The sequence below is a fragment of the Giraffa tippelskirchi genome, chromosome 13 (assembly GCF_054371585.1).
Source record: "Giraffa tippelskirchi isolate mGirTip1 chromosome 13, T2T-mGirTip1v1.2.pri, whole genome shotgun sequence".
Lineage (NCBI taxonomy): Eukaryota > Metazoa > Chordata > Mammalia > Artiodactyla > Giraffidae > Giraffa > Giraffa tippelskirchi.
In genome coordinates, this window is record NC_137287.1 from 39918587 (window position 1) to 39937681 (window position 19095).

General features: G+C 65.7%; 1 protein-coding gene and 1 long non-coding RNA gene across 2 annotated transcripts; one reads left to right on the forward strand and one right to left on the reverse strand.

Moving 5' to 3' along the window:
* Positions 1 to 1455: 1455 nt before the first annotated feature.
* CASKIN1 (CASK interacting protein 1) lies at positions 1456 to 18385 on the forward strand. The gene is made up of 20 exons (XM_081555406.1): positions 1456 to 1549; positions 7491 to 7542; positions 7649 to 7746; positions 8049 to 8194; positions 8287 to 8382; positions 8492 to 8622; positions 9114 to 9222; positions 9308 to 9416; positions 9507 to 9601; positions 9756 to 9873; positions 11001 to 11102; positions 11188 to 11276; positions 11352 to 11436; positions 11522 to 11613; positions 12392 to 12502; positions 12585 to 12686; positions 13988 to 14126; positions 14209 to 16236; positions 16930 to 17350; positions 17683 to 18385. The coding sequence occupies exons 1-20, from the start codon at positions 1456 to 1458 to the stop codon at positions 17777 to 17779; spliced, it is 4314 nt and encodes a 1437-aa protein (XP_081411532.1). The 3' UTR covers positions 17780 to 18385.
* On the reverse strand, positions 5353 to 17475 carry LOC145531833 (uncharacterized). The gene is made up of 4 exons (XR_014072795.1): positions 17289 to 17475; positions 13994 to 14098; positions 9743 to 10116; positions 5353 to 9301 (listed from the first exon to the last, which is right to left on the reverse strand). It is a non-coding gene; the product is annotated as an uncharacterized LOC145531833 (long non-coding RNA).
* Positions 18386 to 19095: the final 710 nt, after the last annotated feature.

A 19095-nucleotide genomic window follows, 5' to 3' on the forward strand; every position in this document is an offset into this window, starting at 1 on the left:
CATAAAGGGTGGGGGGAAGGGCCCTTGTGTTTAGGGACCCCCATGGACATAAGACATCAGCTTGCTCCCTAACTTCACGGGAGACCCTATGGAGGGGACTGACCAGCTGCCCAGATCAGGGAATCCCAGTGCCTGCTGCTCACGCTCCCCCACCCTCTGACTGTCTTCTTCCTGGACCGGCTTGATGGTCTGGGTGGGAGAGGGGCATCCCACCATCATGTGTGTGAACCTTCCCAAGGCTGCGTGGTGGGAGGATGATCTGCCCGTCCTTGCAAATGAGGAGAGTCTGAGCCACTCTGTCTCTAGAATGCTGCAGCTATGACAAGGTGAGACCCCGAGGAGGCTGAGGTCAGAAGGATGAGACCTGTGTGTGAGGGGGGGGGTGGGGGTGGGGGGCTGTCAGAAGCTGTGGCCAGAGGCTGGGGGTAAGCAGGCTTGTGTGGGGGTTCAGGTTGCTGCTGGGCAGGGCTGTGACCCCACTGGTGCTGGGGGTGGGGTATTGAAGCACTCCCCCCCAACCCCACTTGTGGATCTGAAGAGTTACATGCCACTCAGTGCTGGGGATTAGGGAACCCAGTCCTTCTTAGTGGTAGGGGTAGGGGGCTGAACCCCAGCTGGTGCTGGGCAGCTGCACTGAGGTCGGGGTTCAAATTGAGGCGGGGGCGGGGGTCGCGGAGCATTGTTTGTGGAGAGAGCCCGAGACTGCGGGGCGTGAAGGTGCAGTTGCGGGGCGGGGGGTGTGCGGGTTCCCTGACACCGAATTCATTAGTGGGAGATTCCTCTTCACAGTCCCTCGACACCTCCCACGGGAGCCACGGGCCAGAAATGTCTGACAGCCTCTGGCGGCCCGGCTCCCGCGCCCGCTGCCCGGGTCTCTTGGTGCCCGGGTCCCCGCCCGCCCACTGCCGGAGTCCCTCCCCCCGTGGGTCCCGCAGCCTCTGGAAGGCTCTCGGGCTCTGCCTGGCGTCGCCGCCGAGTCGGGGCTCAGCGTCCAGTCCCCCGGCCATCGCCCGGGCCGCGGGGTGTCCGCAGAGGCCAGGCCCGAGCCGCGCGGCCGGCACGTGGGGAGGGGGCGTCTTGGGAGGACGAAGCCGGAGGTAGGGGCGGAGCCAAGGAGCCAGGCGCGCGGCCGGCGCGGGCGCACCGAGGTCAGCGGCCACAGGAGGGGGACCCAGGCGTCCGGGAGGCGGCGCCAGGTGCCGCGCCCCCACCCTGCGCCCGCCGCCGCCGGCCCCCGCCCCCGGGCCGCCCCCCGCCCGTGACGCGCTCCCCGCCCCCTCCGCGCCGGGAGCCCGAGCCCGAGCCGGAGCCCGAGGACGGCGAGGGGCGCGGGCGGCGGAGGAGGCGGCGGGGGAGGGCGGAGGAGGCGGCCGGTGCCGCGGGGCCGCCGCCGCCGCCTCGGAGCCGCGCCGAGCGCACGGAGCGCAGCCGCGTCGCTGCGGCCCCGACCGCGCCATGGGGAAGGAGCAGGAGCTGGTGCAGGCGGTGAAGGCGGAGGACGTGGGGACCGCGCAGAGGCTGCTGCAGAGGCCGCGGCCCGGGAAGGCCAGTGAGTCTAGGGGGCGCGGGGGGCACGGAGGGCGGGCGGGAGCGGCGGCGCGCCCCGGGGCTGTCTCCAGCGCCGAGCCCCCCACCCCGCCCGGCGCCGGCCGCGGAGGGGGATGCTCTCGGGTCCCGGGGGGCGGGGCGGTGCCAGCAGCGCCCGGACCCTCGGTCCGCGCTCCCTGCTGCCAGCGCTGAAAGAGGGGCGGCCTCGAGGGCCCGGCCGTCACCCCGAGCCCCGCAGCGGGCACCTGGCGGCATCCGCCTTCCTGGCCGCAGGCGTTCGCATCCCTCTCTACCGCCTGCGATGCCCTCCCTTTCCGGGCTGCGGGCTGACAGCTGGAGGTCTCTGCTGGGCCTTTAAAAGGCGAGGCGGCTCCCCCCACCCACCCACCCCCGCCCCACAACGCCATGGAGAGAAGGAGGGGCGCCTTGCGGTGAGGGGCGACTACAAGGCCAACAGTGTGTCAGACCCCTCCCCGCCCCGTGTTTAATAACAGGCTTGGCAGGGAGGGGGGGCAGGACCACGCTGGGGGTGTGGCTGCCCAGGCATGGCCGGCAGGGGGCCGTTTACCAGAGGGGAAGCTGAGGCCCAAGGTCGCCCAGCCCCGGGCAGGCTGAGTTGCAGGCAGTTGCCATTCTGGCCCTCTCTGGCTTCCCTACTGGGAAAAGGGGCTGGGAGGGGAGGGGGTCTCCCACTGGCCTTCCTGAGCTGGGGCTGTGGGCGCCCCAGGGGATGCTTAGGAGCTTGGAGCCCTGATGCTAGCACTCATCCCAGCTCAGCTCAGAGCCTCCCCCGGGGATGCTGGGGATGGACGGAAGGGTGTGTGCTGCTGCACACGTCTGGCCGTGTCAGTGTGTCAGGGCACCTGTGAGGGCACCGGCCGGCCTCCTCTGGGTCGCAGGTGGGGTCTGGGTGGCCCACGCCCCATGCCGTCCCCTAGGAGGGTGTGTAAGCAGGGGAAGCCCCCTCGCCTCTCCCCAGGAGAGATGCTGAGAACTGAGATGGCCCCTGGGGCAGTTGAGGGCAGCTCCTTGAGCCCCAGGAGGACCCTTCCCACTGCAGCCCCGCCTGGCCGTTCCTTGTCTGCCCTGTGCAGTTAGAGAGCTGCACTTGTGTGCCTCACAGACACAGGCCGGCCCTGCCTTCCGTACCCAGGGCCCAGGGATGGGCTGCCACTGAGGACCAGCTTCAGGGCCTCAAGGCCCAGAAATACAGGGCTTTCAGGCAGAGGCTGCCTCAGCTGAGCCTCAAAAGCAGGAGCAGGGATGAGAGGTGAAAGCAAGGCAAAGACTTCCACCTAGTGGCCAGCCGACCTTGGGTGCAGACAGCTCAGGTCTCCTCATCTGTGGGATGGGCCCCTTGGTGGTCCCTGCCCCACAGCCTTGTTTTAAGAACAATGAGAGTATGCAGGAAGCCCAGGCCTTCGTGCGTACTCAGGAAGGGCTAGTAGTGATAGTGTTGGTCACTCAGTCGTGTCCAACTCTTTGCCGCCCCATGGACTGTAGCTCTCCAGGTTTCTCTGTCCATAGGATTCTCCGGGCAAGAATACTGGAATGAGTTGCCATTCCCCTCTCCAGCGGATCCTCCCGACCCAGGGATCAAACCTGGATCTCCTGCATTGTAGGCGGGTTCTTTACTGTCTGAGCCACCGTGGCCATTTCCTAGACAGCCCAGGGCAGGTGCGTGGAAGAAGTGGGGCGTCAGGTTTGGGGACTCCTCTCTTCCACTCAGGCCCCCGAGGGGATGTGTGGGGCTTTTACCGCCACCCATGTCCCTACCTGGATCTCTGCAGTCGCCCCTGCGTGGCTTGGTCTATGGGTAGGAGAGACGCCTGCCCTGGCCCCTGAATCTGGGCTCTCTGACTCAACAGGGGCAGGCGTAATAAATCAGACGAAGAAATCCCTCCATGAATTAGCTCAGTTGTCATGGCAACACTGGCCTGCTTTGGAGTAAGATGTATTTTGATTCAGCAAAGTACAGCTGGAGTTTGGGCCATGGGGTGGGGGGCATCCAGCCGTGCTCCCTGGGGCCCCCCAACTCTAGAGGTGTTCCCATGACCCTTGTTTCCGCAGTCCCCTCCCAGTGCTGACACCTTCACTTCAGCCCCCCCACCAGCGTCACCCCGGGCTCTGGAGACTCCCCCATCCCGCCTGAAGGGAGCCTCCGCTCACATGCACAGGCTGCCACCCTTAGCAGTCGTCCTTGGAGGGAAGAAGAGACCGCTCTGCTGGGAAGGGAAACTACTGGGGTGGGGGCTGGACTTCCGGGGTGCGGGGACGCCCTGTCCTTCCTCCGGGCCCCACCTCCCCTTTCTTCAGATTCACTGGAGACCACAGGCCAGTGCTCCTGCACTTGCTCACCTTAGCCCACCGAGAGCTGCCCTCCAGCGCCTGGCCTGGTGCTACCTGCCCTGGGGGCGTGGGGGAGCCTCGCCCTGCTGGAGGCCACGGTGGGCAGCCAGGCTGACGAGGGAGCAGAGGAGGCCAAGGCCCATCCCTGGAGGGCACGGATGTAGCCTGTGCACAGCTTCCGTGGCTGGGGGAGCCTCTGGGCAGAGGGGTGGAGGGAGGCCAGGGCGGAAGAGGGTCTGGGGTTGTCTCCCCTGAGGTCTCTGAAGCTGGAGTTTGCAGCTGGTCTCCCAGGTTGGGATGGTGGCAGGAAAACAATTAGAGGTGGGGGCCACAGGAGAGCCCGAGTTCTGGGGGTCAGGGGCCAGGTGCGTGCCCCGTGAGGGCGGTGAGCCATAGGACTTGGTGCCTCGTGGGAAGGGCGAGGAGCTCCCGGGACCTTCCGCTCTGTGCCCACTGCCCTCCACCCGCCCTGAGGCCCGGGCAGCCCTGCTCTGCACCAGCTTCACTCAAGACACCTGTCTCCGCAAGGTACAGCCCCCCAGCCTCAGGCAGGCTGCCGCTTGGGGGCTTCCTGGGTGCCCAGTGTCCCCATGGGGGTGCTCCAAGGCCTCAAGCCTACCTACATCCAGTTCCAGCTCTTTGAGACCAGCCCAGGGAGGGGGGAGATGACCTTACAAGAAGCCCCCTCCTCCTGTGGGGGGTGGTCCCCTTCTGGATGCAGACGCCCCCTCCCCACCAGTGTCTGTCTGTCTGTCTGTATCACTTCTGGGCCTTGACCTCCAGCCCCTCTGAGACCTCAGCACCTGCAGGCATGGCCGGGTCCCCGCCTCTGCTCGGAGCACCTGGCGCAGCTGCCTGGGTGTCCGGCTGCAGGAGGGAGAGCAAGCTGGCCTGGGAAGGCTCTGGGGAGAAGCTGAGACGCGCTGCACTGGAACTAAGGGCGCGGGGGCAGCAACATTAGAGTCGGGCAGAGCCTTCTGGTGGGAGAAGGTGCTGAGCGTGGCCGAGTGCAGTGGGGGTGCCCTAGTGGGACACCAATTCCTGGGCTCCGTTCAGCTTCGCAGCAGGGTCGGCGGCCGGCCCGGCCGCATAGTTCCCAGAGCCCAGTGCAGGATGAAAAGGGGAGCTGCCTTGTGCACAAGACAACAGTCTCTAGACAGCAATGGCAGAGCGTCCCTTCGGCGCGGGGCTCCTCTTGAGTGGCCGCACGGGTCCCACGCTTGAAGCCGGGCCTGGCAGGTAGACGGAGTATGTGGGATGAGAGTTCAGTTCAGTCACCAGGCGCTGAGCGCCTTGTGTGTGCCCGGCACTGTGTTAGCTGAAAGGATACAGCAGTGAGCTAAGTGGATAAAAACCATTGTCCTCTTGGAGCTTGTAATGTAGTGATGGAGATGGACAATAAACAAGATAAATGGTGGTATGAGAGTTAAAGAGAAAAAGACAACAGACACCGGATGGGATGGGGAGTTACCCTTTTATTTATTCACTGGAAAAGACCCTGATGCTGGGAAAGACTGAGGGCAGGAGGAGAAAGGGGTGACAGAGGATGAGATGGTTGGATGGTATCACCGACTCAAAGGATATGAGTTTGAGCAAATTTCAGGAGATAGTGAAGAACAGGGAAGCCTGGCGTGCTGCAGTCCATGGGGTTGCAAAGAGTAGGACATGACTGAGCAACTGAACAAGAACAATTTTTAAAATTACTTGACCACGCCTCATGGCTTGCAGAATCCTTAGTTCCCCAACCAAGGATTGGACCTCGGCCCTGGCAGTGGAAGTGCTGAATCCTAACCACCGGACTCCCAGATAATTAACATTTAGATGGGAGTGAGGAGGCTTTGACAAGCAGGTCTTGGATAAAGGCCTAGAGGATATGAAGAGGGAGTCATGGGAAGATGGAAGAATGATGTCTGCCTCATCCACATACACAGCTTGTGCAAATGCCCTGTGGTGGCAGAGGCAGGTGTGTCGGAGTGCCATCAAGGAGGCTCATGTGACTGGAACAGGGGTGAGGGGGAAGTGTGTCATGCAGGGCCATTGTCCGGCTGTGGCCTCTAACCCCAGTGAGATGGGAGCAGTGGGATCAGACGCATGTCCTCAGGGGGCCCCACTGACCTCAGTGGATGGACTGGAGGAGGCAGGGTGGAAGCGAGGAGGCCAGTGGAGAACAGGTGGCTGTGGTCCTTCGAGAGATGCTGGCCTGGCCCAGGGTGGGGATGTTTGTACCGACAAAGGATAGGATTCCAGGTGTGCTTTAAAAGGGTTCTAAAGGCAGAGCCCACAGGATTTACTGATGAAGATATAAGGACCCAGGGCTGCCTCCAAGGTTTTGCCCTGGACCACCAACAGTGGCACTGGTGCAAACTTAGACAGACTTCAGCATTAGCCAAATGTCTGAGCAGGGGGCAGCGGTCGGGGTGGAGACGCCTCTGGTCCTGGAGCCTCTGCTCTTGGTCTATTGGCTGGAGAAGCCCCTCCCTGGGGAGAGTGAGGAGGATTCCTGTAGAGCTGTGTCAGCAACGACCGCGTGCTGAGCCCTTGGACCTGTGAGGCCAGCCCGTTAGACTCTCCGAGCTCACGGCCCAGGCCACAGGGCTAGTAAGGGGCAGAGGCCTGTCCGACTCTGCGGGCCTTGTAGGCCACCAGGGACCTCATACCCCATGTCCAGCAGCTGAGAACCGAGACCGGGGCGGCTGGGGCTGCTGTGGGTCACCAAGTGGGCCCTGCAGCAGCCCCTCTGGGACCCGACTCCCTCGGTCTCCCACCCCCATCCCTGTCCTGGGCCTGGACAAAGGGGCTTCTGTCCTGCCAGCCCCTCCCTCACAGAGTGACTGACCCACAAATGGGTTATGTAACCACGGCCCAGACAGGCAGGGGATTGGCCCGAGTCCGGCTGGACCTGAGCCCATGGGGAGGGCATCGGTGGGCTCCGCTCCGCTGGCCAGCGTGCAATGGAGGCCAGGACTGTGGAGGAGACCGGGGTGTCCGAGGGAGAGCCGGAGCCCCATGGGCTTCAAGCAGGCTGAGGAGGGGGTCGTTACCGCGTGGTTGCTCACAGGCACGGGCCCACTTGTCGACATCCCCTTCCCACCTGGCTGGATGGGGCACATCCACACTGGCCAGGCCTGGGTCTGGAGCTGGGGGAGGCTGCACCCTGGAAGTGCGGCTCTCCCCCAGAGATACCCCTATTTCCGGGTGTGGCAGGCCACCCCTAGGCCCATCTGGGCCCTTCTGAGAGACAGATTGGGCTGGCTCTCTCCCTCCCACCATTGGCAGGTGCTCAGCCAGCGTCCCCAGGGAGGGCTTCATGTGCACATGTGTGTGCCTGTGTGGCGCCCAGCCCTGGCCTCTCAGACAGGTCCTGGCCTGGGGAAACCTTGCAGAATCTCAGTTCAGTGAGAAACCGAGGTCCGAAAGCTGGTACCTGGTGCTGGGTGCAGGGAACAGAGGTGAATGAATGAACGCTTCTAGACTAAAGACCTAGATAGCTTTGGCTCTGAGCCTGCCAGGAAGCTAGCCAGCTGCTCTCGGGCTGCCTAGAGGGGGCTGGGCCCCTGGTGGGCCTCCCTCACCGTGTCTCCTTCCCTCCGCAGAGCTCCTGGGCTCCACCAAGAAGATCAATGTCAATTTCCAAGACCCCGATGGGTGAGTTCTCAGCCCGGGGAGGCATCAGTCTGGTGTGGGGGTCAGGGACTCCTGGGGCAGGGGGCGTGTCTGGCACCTGCCCACACATGTCCATCACCTGTCGTAGCTTTTCAGCCCTGCACCATGCGGCCCTGAATGGCAACACGGAGCTGATCACCATGCTGCTGGAGGCCCAAGCTGCTGTGGACATCAAGGACAACAAAGGCAAGGCCTGCCAGGCAGGACACGGCAGTGAGGGAAGTGGATAAAAACCACTGTCCTCTTGGACTTGTAATTTAGTGATGGAGGTGGACAGTAAAGGCCAGCGACCTCGGAGCCAGGGGCAGCGGGGTTAAAGTCAGAGCTTGGGGACCCTGGAGGCCTCGATGATCCCTCAACTGAGGTCTCAGCCCGGGGTCCTGGGCTGGGTCGAGGCAGCTTCTCGTGGGGTCAGCGTCCTGGAGGTCAGGGTTGGGGTCAGGGTCACGGTCTTGCCCCAGCTCCCAACTGCCCCCATCCCCCCCCAGGCATGCGGCCACTGCACTACGCGGCCTGGCAGGGCCGCAAGGAGCCCATGAAGCTGGTGCTGAAGGCGGGCTCAGCGGTGAACATCCCGTCCGACGAGGGCCACATCCCCCTGCACTTGGCGGCCCAGCACGGTCACTATGATGTGGTAAGGACCGCCCCTGGGGGCGACAGGGCGCCTGGGGCAGCAGGAACCTGACGGATGCCCCCGGGCCTGACCACGCCCTGTGGTCCCTGCAGTCCGAAATGCTGCTGCAGCACCAGTCCAACCCCTGCATGGTGGACAACTCGGGCAAGACGCCCCTGGACCTGGCCTGTGAGTTTGGCCGCGTTGGGGTAAGTCTCCCCGGGGAGCCGAGTGCGACTCCATGTGCTCCGTCATCTTCTCCTGGGGGGCCCCAACACCTCCTTTCTCAGGCCCCCTACTCTTCACCTCTCCCTCCAGGTGGTCCAGCTGCTTCTGAGCAGCAACATGTGTACGGCCTTGCTGGAGCCCCGGCCGGGGGACACCACCGACCCCAACGGCACCAGCCCCCTGCACCTGGCGGCCAAGAACGGCCACATCGACATCATCAGGTATGGCCGGGGTGGGGGCGGGGTGAGGGGCATCCCGCCTCAGGGTGCCTGCTCCTGGCTTGGCAATAAGACCGGAGCGGCCGGGGAGCCACAGGGATGGGGTCAGGCCTCTGGTACAAGGGATGGCTCCAGCCAGCCCCATAGAGGATGCCCAGCAGGGGCTGGGGAGCGGGCTTCTACCACCCTGCAGCCTGTGCCGCCTGCTAGGTGGCCTTGTGGCCACTCTCGGCGTCTCTGAGCCTCCATTTCCCCATGCTCAAAGTGCGCATCACAGCATTGCCTGTCCTGGGATGAGACGAGACCAGAATGTAAAGGGTTCGCACCGGGAGGGGGACCCCCGCAAGTTCTCGGTTACTGGCGGAGGCCGTCCTGCAGGGAGGTGGGGTCGGGTTGGCTCATCCTGGGCCCCCAGGAGTCGGAGGCCGACTCGGGGTGCCGGGCCAGTGGACTCCCGTGCAAGGCCCTCCCTGCTCCCCCTGCCGCCCCGCCAGACTCCTGCTCCAAGCCGGCATCGATATTAACCGCCAGACCAAGTCTGGCACCGCCCTGCACGAGGCCGCGCTCTGCGGGAAGACGGAGGTGGTTCGGCTGCTGCTGGATGTAAGTCGGGGGCCGGGGTGGGGGCACGGGGGTCAGGTGAGGGTGGAGGAAGCTCTTGACAGGCCTCACTCTCTGGCACCTGCAGAATGGGATCAATGCCCACGTGAGGAACACCTACAGCCAGACCGCCCTGGACATTGTGCATCAGTTCACCACCTCCCAGGCCAGCAAGGAGATCAAGCAGCTGCTGCGAGGTGGGCTTGGGCGGGGCCAGGGGGCCGGGGCAGGGCTGGGGCCGGGCCGGCTCACAGGACTGGGGGGTCTGCCACCTCCTGTGTCCCCAGAGGCCTCGGCGGCCCTGCAGGTCCGGGCAACCAAGGATTACTGCAACAACTACGACCTGACCAGCCTCAATGTGAAAGCTGGGGACATTATCACAGTAAGGACGGTCTGGGGCTGCTGGAGCAGGGCTGAGAGGAGCCTGGGATGCTGCCCCCAACACCTGGCAAGAACTGGGGGGGCCCAGGCCACCCATACACTTGACCTGGAGGGGAGTCCCCCCCGAGCATGCTCCCCTCACCTTATCCGGCCAGGTCCTTGAGCAGCACCCAGATGGCCGGTGGAAGGGCTGTATCCATGACAACAGGACAGGCAATGACCGTGTGGGCTACTTCCCGTCTTCCCTGGGTGAGGCCATCGTCAAGCGAGCAGGCAAGTCCAGCCCAGGCCAGGGGCTCGTGGCCAGACGGGAGCATGTGCTCAGTGTGCTGCAGGGCGGGCCGGGACTGCGAGCTCCTGCCATTGCTGGGTGTGAGCTCCAGGGTTTGTCCTACCAGCTCTCTTATCCGTGTCCCCAGACCCTGTCCTCCATTGATTCAGCAGACACTGCACACCAGGCTCAAGGAATAGATGGTCACCCAAATGGTTGTCGTTCCTGCTCTCAAGGAGCTGGCCCTGGGGGGAGGGGAGCACAGGACAGTGACGTCACCATGGAGGGCAACGTGCCGACCAGTGACGCAGAGACTGCAGATGGACGCCCGCTTCAGACAGTGGAAGGACAAGGCCCTGAGAAGTGGGAGGGGGCAGGCTGCAGGCAGTGCCTTTGGGGCAGCAGGAACCACATGTGCAGAGGTGCTCAGGCAGGACAGAGTGTGACGTGTACGAGGGTCCAGAGGAGCCCAGGGTGGCTGACTTGGTGACAGAGAGGGGGGCGTAGGAGGAGGCCCCAGGGCTGTGGAATGGCTTCAGATGGGGTACGGGTATGACTGGTTTACCCTATGCAGAGGACGTGGAGGTTGACAGGCCGTTAAGAGGGCAGAGGGGGGCCAGCTAGGAGGTGTGGTCAGTCCACCCAAGGTCATCGAGTGCCCTGGCCCCAGGCTCCTGGGGACCTCCTCCCCCTGCTCTCCTGGCATAGAGGGGTTTGTATCCTCCTGCGACATACAGGACCACTGGCAGAACAGCTGGCCTGCACCCTGCTCTGCCGTTCTCTCCTGCTTGCCAGTGTCCAGGGTTGGGAGGGGTCTTCTGAGGGTCTCTCAGCTCCTTGGAGACAGCTGGGGCAGGAGGAGCTGGCGCTGAGCCTCCCAGCCTGTGTGCACATGTGTGCACACATGCGTGTGTCTCTGTGTGTGCATGTGTGTCTGTGTGAATGTGCATGTGTACGCTCGTGTGTGTACGCGTGTCTCTGCATGTGTGTACGTGTGAGCCTGTGTGCACATGCGTGTGTACGCATGTGTATGTACGCATGCGTGTGTGCATGTGCATGTGTCTCGTCTTTGCTCTACACAGGCCCTGGAGCTGGTCCAGGGCTCAGAGCAGCTGTGCTCGGCCTGCAGGTCCCCGAGCAGGTGCCGAACCAAGTCCACCCCAGGGAGGCAGCTCCGCGGGGCCCGCTGCGCCCCCCGAGGAGATCTGGGTGCTGAGGAAGCCTTTTGCAGGTGGGTGGGGGGCCTTGGAGGGCAGTGGGGCTGGGTGGGGTGGGGCGGGGCGGGCATCACTGACATTGTTCTGTCCTGTGGGCAGGCGGGGACCGCAGCAGCAGCTTGAGCAGCGCGGCTGGGGGCCGGAGTGGCGGGGGCCACACCCTGCACGCGGGCTCTGAAGGGGTTAAGGTAGGTGGCGTGGCGGCAGGGCTGGGGTGCCTGGGTCTGGAGCAGCACTGGCCAGCCAGCCTGTCTGGGTTCCAGCTCCTGGCAACCGTGCTCTCCCAGAAGCCAGTGTCCGACTCCAGCCCCGGGGACAGCCCAGTCAAGCCTCTGGAGGGCCCTGCAGGTAAGGGCAAGGATACGGCACTGCTGGCCAGGTGCGGAGGTGGCCCCTGAGCAGCCCTCACCCCTCCTCACCCTCTCGTCCCTAGGTGCAACCCGGGCCCAGCCTCCAGCAGCCCATGCCGGGCAGGGCTATGGGGAACAGCTACCCAAGAAACTGGAGGCGGTGTCCGAGGGCAAGGTACAGGGCCGGGGCGGCTGCAGGGGCGGGGGCCGGGGAAGCCCACCTGGCTGGGCCACAGCACAGCCAGCGCCCTCGATGGGCCAGGCCTGTCCTTCTGTCGGTCTGTCAGTCTGTGTGCGTAGCTGTTGTCTCTTGTGCAGGCTGTGCGTGTAAGCCAGTGTGTCTGAAAGTGTGACACGGCATGAAGTGAGCGGGGGTGTTTGCGTGTGGCTGGTGTGACTGTGGTCTGGGCACGGGTGCGCCTGTGTGTGTGTGCGGAGGGTGTGGGTGCAAGATGAGTGGAAGTGTGTGTGGGGGTGAGATGGGTCCGTGTGCGTGCACCTGCGTGCTAGGGTGGGCGTGAACTGCTGGCTGAGTCTTCCTGCGTCCCCCCGGGCAGAGCCCACCTCCTGCATGGGGAGGCAGCAGTCAGCGGCCCCTCTTGAGGCCCTGTTCCCAGAGCCCCTGTCACAGGCCACACGGCAGGGCGGCCCTGGTCCAGGAAAGGGGGGCGGTCAGGGAGGCCTGTGATGTGGACGGCAGCGGGACCCTCCTGGTGGAGATCACAGCAGGCGGCCAACGCGTGGGACCATGCTGAGACGGTGGAGCCAGGACTCAGAGGGAGGAGCACCCGGCCAGGCTGACAGGGGCATGGCAGCTGCGGACGGCCCAGCGGACAGCAGCTCGCGCCATGTGGTCTTCGGCTGAGCAGAGAAGGAGGCGCTGCGGTGGCTGGGTGCACGCCTGGCCGGGGAGCGGGTGGGCGAGCCTGCAGCGGGTGCCTTGTGTCTTCCAGGGCGCCGAGGCTGTCAGCCAGTGGCTTGCCACGTTCCAGCTGCAGCTCTATGCCCCCAACTTCATCAGTGCTGGCTACGACTTGCCCACCATCAGCCGCATGACCCCTGAGGTGAGCTGCCTGGAAGGCTGCCCACCAGCTGGCCCAGAGATGGACCCCCAGCCTCCGGCTAACAGGAGTCTTCTCCACCTAGGACCTCACGGCCATCGGGGTCACCAAGCCCGGCCACCGGAAGAAGATCACCGCGGAGATCAGCAGCCTGAGCCTCCCCGACTGGCTGCCCGAGCACAAACCCGTAAGGCCCCCTGCACCCTGTTGGCCAGGCCCAGGAGGGGCAGACCGACAGATGGACAGACAGCCACGGCCCTCCCCTGCCTTCTGGGGAGTCCAGGGAGAGGACAGCGGAGGGTGGCCTCTGTCCGTCTGTCAGGGGCCCCGGGGCCAGCCTCCTCAGGCAGGGGCCGGGGTGACCTCCTCTGAGGGCTATTCGGGTGAGGGGAGCCTGGAGCCTGGAGCATCCCCGTCTCTACTACGCACTTGCCACTCAGGGATGATGGCACCACCCGGTGCCCCTTAGCGCTGCCCATCGCACGCCCACCTGACACCGCAGGGGGCTGCCACACACCCAGGCACACACCCAGGCACATGCATGGGGAGGGCGTGTGTGAGCACAGGCCTCAGCACGCAGACCACACGCATGCACTGAACACATGCCAGGTGCCCACTGATGGCCACACTGGCCTCGGCCCGCGCTGTCACGCATGGACACCCTGCGGAGGCACAGGCTCCGGGTTGGGAGAAAGGGGCCTGGAGCCTGTCTCACCCGTGCTGCCTTGGGCTCCCACCCGTCCAGGAAGGAGATGCCGTGGCCACTGAGGGCCCCTGGGGCTGGGACAGGCGGGTGCATGCTCCTCCACGCCGCCTCACCCCACTCAGTCCGTGGCTCAGGGGTCCTCCCAGCCAGCACGTCCAGGTCCTGGGGGCTTCGCACTGCTTGCGCACCCAGGCAGTGACTGAGTGTGCTGTGTTGGTGTGTGAGTGACGTCCAGCTGGGAGTGTGGACAGGTGGATCCCGGTCAGGGGGCCACCGGCTGGTTCTGGGTGAGGACCATCATGGATACTTGCACACGCGTGTGACAAGGCTGTGTGACGTGTGCCTGACGATGGTGAGGAAATGGTGAGAGGGCGCGAGTGTGACTCAGTGCCACGGATGACTGGGGTGTAGGCTATGCGTATACACGTCGCTGGTCGGTGGTGCTGTGTGTCTGCATCTGTGACGCGTGAGGTGTGTCCACGTGGGTGCTGTCCCCATGGCTGCCTGGCCTGCCTGGCAGGGGAGGGTATTCTTCCTCCCCTTGCCCCCAAGGGCATCCCGCAGAGAGAGTCACGCCTCTGTGTGTGTTTGCCTGTGTCCGCACGTGTGTGTGAGCTGGCCTCGGGCTCCTGTCAAGGCTGTGCTGACCCCTCCGGCCTGTCCATTTGTCCTTCCGTCTCTCTGTGCCGGGCTGGCCTGGTGCCCCCCCCCACCAGCTCCGAGCGGCAAGGCAGGGTGTGGGCAGCCAGCTCGGGCTGCCCTCTGTGTCCCCCACCCCATAGGCGAACCTGGCGGTGTGGCTGTCCATGATCGGCCTGGCGCAGTACTACAAGGTGCTGGTGGACAACGGCTACGAGAACATTGACTTCATCACCGACATCACCTGGGAGGACCTGCAGGAGATCGGCATCACCAAGCTGGGTGAGGCCCCGCCCCACCCCCGCCGCGCGACCCAGTCGTCCATGTGCTCCGGGGGCCTGACCTGCGCCCCGCCCCCACTCAGGCCACCAGAAGAAGCTGATGCTGGCCGTGCGGAAACTGGCAGAGCTGCAGAAGGCAGAGTACGCCAAGTACGAGGGGGGACCCCTGCGCCGGAAGGCACCACAGTCGCTGGAGGTGACGGCCATTGAGTCGCCACCCCCACCCGAGCCTGCCCCGGCTGACTGCCAGTCTCCGAAAATGACCACCTTCCAAGACAGCGAGCTTAGCGGGGAGCTGCAGGCGGCCCTGACCGTTCCGGCGGAAGGGGCTGCGGCTGCCCCGGCTGAAAAGCCCTCCAACCACCTGCCACCGGCCCCGAGAGCCTCGGGGCGGCAGGAGCCCAGCCTGGGGGGGAGGGCGCGGCACATGAGCAGCTCCCAGGAGCTGCTGGGCAACGGGCCCCCGGGGCCTAGCAGCCCCATGTCGCGGAGCCAGGAGTACCTGCTCGATGAGGGGCTGGCCCCCAGCACCCCTCCCAAGGAGGCCCGCCCCAGCCGCCATGGCCACAGCGTCAAGCGGGCCAGCGTGCCCCCGGTCCCCGGCAAGCCTCGGCAGGTCCTGCCACCGGGGGCCAGCCACTTCACGCCCCCCCAGACACCCACGAAACCCCGGCCAAGCTCCCCACAGGCCCTAGGGGGGCCTCATGGCCCAGCACCAGCCACAGCCAAGGTGAAGCCCACCCCTCAGCTGCTGCCGCCCACGGAGCGACCCATGTCCCCCCGCTCGCTGCCTCAGTCGCCCACACACCGCGGCTTCGCCTACGTGCTGCCCCAACCAGTGGAGAGCGAGGCCGGGTCAGCTGCCCTGGGGCCCACGCCTGCACCTGTACCCACACTGTGCCTGCCGCCCGAGGCCGATGAGGAGCCAGGGAGGCCCAAGAAGCGCGCCCACAGCCTGAATCGCTACGCGGCATCCGACAGCGAGCCGGAGCGGGATGAGCTGCTGGTGCCAGCCGCCGCCGGGCCCTATGCCACGGTCCAGCGGCGCGTGGGCCGCAGCCACTCGGTGCGGGCGCCCGCCGGTGCAGACAAGAACGTCAACCGCAGCCAGTCGTTCGCTGTGCGGCCTCGGAAGAAGGGGCCGCCCCCGCCCCCGCCCAAGCGCTCCAGCTCTGCCATGGCCAGCGCCAACCTGGCTGATGAGCCGGCGCCAGATGTGGAGACTGAGGGGGCCGGGGCTAAGGACAGCCGCCTGGGGGTCCGGGCACAGCGCCGGCGGGCCAGTGACCTGGCTGGCAGCGTGGACACAGGAAGTGCCGGCAGCGTGAAGAGCATCGCAGCCATGCTTGAGCTGTCATCCATCGGGGGTGGGGGCCGGGCAGCCCGCAGGCCCCCTGAGGGCCACCCCATGCCTCACCCTGCCAGCCCGGAGCCAGGCCGGGTGGCCACGGTGCTGGCCTCAGTGAAGCACAAGGAGGCCATTGGACCTGACGGCGAGGTGGTGAACCGGCGCCGCACGCTGAGCGGGCCCGTCACGGGACTGCTGGCCACTGCTCGCCGGGGTCCCGGAGAGCCAGCGGGGCCTGCAGACCATGGCCAGTTGGTGGAAGAGGGTGCTGCCCAGCAGCGGCCGCGAGGTCCAGCCAAGGGCGAGGCGGGTGCAGAGGGCCCTCCTCTAGCCAGGGTGGAGGCCAGTGCCACCCTCAAGAGGCGCATCCGGGCCAAGCAGAGCCAGCAGGAGAACGTCAAGTTCATCCTAACTGAGTCTGACACGGTCAAGCGCCGGCCCAAGGTCAAGGAGCGGGAGGCAGGTCCCGAGCCTCCCCCACCACCGCTGTCCGTGTACCAGAATGGAACGGGCACTGTGCGCCGCCGGCCGGCCTCTGAGCAGGCTGGACCCCCAGAGCTGCCCCCGCCGCCCCCGCCTGCTGAGCCCCCGCCCTCTGACCTCATGCACCTGCCCCCGCTGCCCCCACCGGACAGCGATGCCCGGAAGCTGGCCAAGCCACCTGTCTCTCCCAAGCCGGTTCTGGCTCAGCCCACGCCCAAGATCCAGGGCTCGCCCACACCTGCCTCCAAGAAGGTGCCGCTGCCAGGTCCTGGCAGCCCAGGTAGGTGTGGGGACCCAGCTGGGGAGGGGCCCCACGCCATGGTCTGCAGGGTTTTCTGCTTGGATCTGATGAAGGCCAGGGGGAGTGGGGTGGGAAGGTATCCCCAGAGCCCCTCATCCAGCCGCTGCTGGACTACCGCATCAGCCCAGAGCTGGGACAGTTGTGTACCTTACGTCCTCAGTGGAGGAGGCACAGGTGCATAAATAGCACCTGTGGAAGGAGGACAGGCCCAGGAGGCCGGAGGGCTCGGGGGACTCTGACATGGCTGTAGAGTGACCCCAGCACAGGAGGGAGGGGAGAGGCTTCCAGACAGAAAGATCAGAGGTGCAAAGGCCCTGTGACATTCAAGCAATGGAAGGGCCAGCGGCTACAACAGGCCACACCTGGAAGGGATTGGAGGTGGAGGGCGGATGGGTCAGAGTTTGGAAGCAGTGACCCAAACAGGTGTGCATAGGGAAGCGCTCCGCACCCCCACCCCGGCCCGCCACAGCCTCAGGGAAACCCAGGGCGGAGGGGCACGAAGGGCTGGAGCTGAAGCCGGGTCTGCAGTGCAGAGGGCGTTATTTTCGCTCGCGGTTGCGAAGCAGGGCCCTTGGGCAGTGTTTCGACAGGGCTTGGGTCGGGACAGGCAGCGCGCGATTTCCGCGAGCCGCGCGACTTCCCACCCCGGTGCGAGTCTCCTCCTCCCCGCAGAGGTGAAGCGTGCGCACGGCACGCCGCCGCCCGTGTCTCCCAAGCCGCCGCCACCGCCCACGGCGCCCAAGCCGGCCAAGGCCGCGGCGGGGCTGCAGTCGGGCAGTGCCAGCCCGTCGCCCGCGCCCTCGCCGGCGCGCCAGCAACCCGCCGCCCTCGCCAAGCCGGCCAGCACGCCGCCAGCGCTGAGCGCCAGCCCCGCCAGCCCCGCCAGGCCGCCGTCGCCGGGTGCGCCCGCGCTGCACGTGCCCGCCAAACCGCCGCGCGCTGCCGCCGCGGCTGCAGGGCCCCCAGCCGCGCCCGACGGCGCCTCGCCGGGGGACAGCGCCCGGCAGAAGCTGGAGGAGACGAGCGCGTGCCTGGCGGCAGCGCTGCAAGCCGTAGAAGAGAAGATCCGGCAGGAGGACGCGCAGGGCTCGCGGTAGGTGCGGGACCGGGTACGGCCTGCGCGCGGCCGAGGCTGCCGCTCACGTGTAGGCTGCTTTGTGGCGGCGAGAGCGAGTCGCGTCGGAGGGGAGTGGCCTTGAACTAGCCCCGCCCCACACTGCGGGGCGGGGCCAACATGGCGCAGGAGGGCTGGTCGTGCGTGGGGCGAAGCAGACATCATGGGGGCGTGGTGGTCTCGAGTTAGCCCCGCCCACATAGCGTGTGTGGGCGTGACCGGGGCGCGGTGTCCGCGACTGGGCGGCCTTCGCGCGGAGGGGCGGTCCGCCTTTGCCCGGGCCCGGCCGCTCACGCCGCGCCCGCCCGCAGCCCCTCGGCCGCGGAGAAGAGCACCGGCAGCATCCTGGACGACATCGGCAGCATGTTTGACGACCTGGCCGACCAGCTGGACGCCATGCTGGAGTGACGCGGCCGCCCCCATCGGGCCCGCACGCGGACCTTTACCTCAGAATGGGCACCTCTGGGCGCGGCGTGAGCAGGCAGGCGGGCGGGGCCGCGAGGGCGGGGCTCAGGGGGCCGAGCGCGAGGCTCCCGAACAAGCACAACTCCTGCCGCCAGGCCCGGCCCGGACGACTGCCTGGCCAGGGGACCCAAGGGCTCTGGTCAGATGCTGCTGCCCCCTCCCCGTGCAATAACTGCTGGGCCGCCTGCCCCATCGCCAGGCTCTGCCCGCCGTGGTGCGGGAGGGGCTGCTCCTGAACCCCCGCCCCGAGCCCGGGTTGGGCCCACCGTGGGGGGCAGTGGGCAGGGGGCAGCCGCTGTAGCCCCTTCCCCAGTCTGGGGCAGAGCACAGGCCTACGCCCAGCACAGAACTGCCCGATAGGGACCTCTGCCAGCCGCTCCTGCGCAGCACAAGGGGCTGGGTTGGGCCCCCTGCCCCACAGCAACCCCCACCCCCAGAATATAAGCTATCGAAGAGTATTAATTTATTGGGAATGAGCTAAGGCAGATTTCCCCAGAGATACAAAAAGGTATAACTTTAACAAATATATATTTAAAGAAAGAAAAAAAATATTATTGATTCTATAGAAAACCATTTACCAACTGCAAGGACGCTGGAGTCTAGCTCAAGACAAAAGCTGTCAAGAGACCCTGGCCATCTGTCTGTCTATCTGTCCCTCCCTCGGTCCCAGAGTGGCCAGACCCCTGGCCCAGTAGCACAAACGGGAGGCTGGGGTCCGAGGAGGGGTCCGTGCTCCACCAGGGCCTCTCCTCTGATCTCTCTCCTAATTTCTCTGCGTCTGAAGAACCTGAAGGATGTGCCTTGCTCGCCGCTGGGCTGTGTCCTCCATGCGGTGGAGACAGTGGGCAGGGCTCCGCCTCTCTCTGGGGTGCTGGTGTGAGGGTGCCCCTGGGTTCCAAGGGAGCTGTGTGCACAGCGTGGGTGTGTCAGATGGGTGACAACAGTGGGTGCAGGGCATGCATGCCAGGCTGTGTGTGGTGCGTGCAAGGGTGTGCCCAACCCTCCCTTCTGGGGGGCCCCAGCTGGCCCCACGCAGACAGCCTGCCCTGCTCCTGTTCCCAGATGCTCTGCTCGTGGTCCGAGGTGGTGTCGTGTGGCCGTTCTCGCCTTCTCTCTCCCCCTCCCCCCTCCAAAAAAGTACTGACTGGGCTCCTCTGTCGTGTTTGCTGATCCACGTGTGTTGGGCACAACTTTGACATTTCTTTAAAAGAGAGAGAGAATTAAAAAACGCCAAAAACCAGCGACTGTGATTCGGGTGG

Coding starts and splice junctions, on each gene's coding strand:
- CASKIN1 (XM_081555406.1), top strand. CDS start 1,456: ATGGGGAAGGAGCAGGAGCTGGTGCAGGCGGTGAAGGCGGAGGACGTG. Junction 11,437..11,521: donor GCCTCTGGAGGGCCCTGCAG/GTAAGGGCAAGG, acceptor TCTCGTCCCTAG/GTGCAACCCGGGCCCAGCCT. Junction 17,351..17,682: donor GAGGACGCGCAGGGCTCGCG/GTAGGTGCGGGA, acceptor GCCCGCCCGCAG/CCCCTCGGCCGCGGAGAAGA.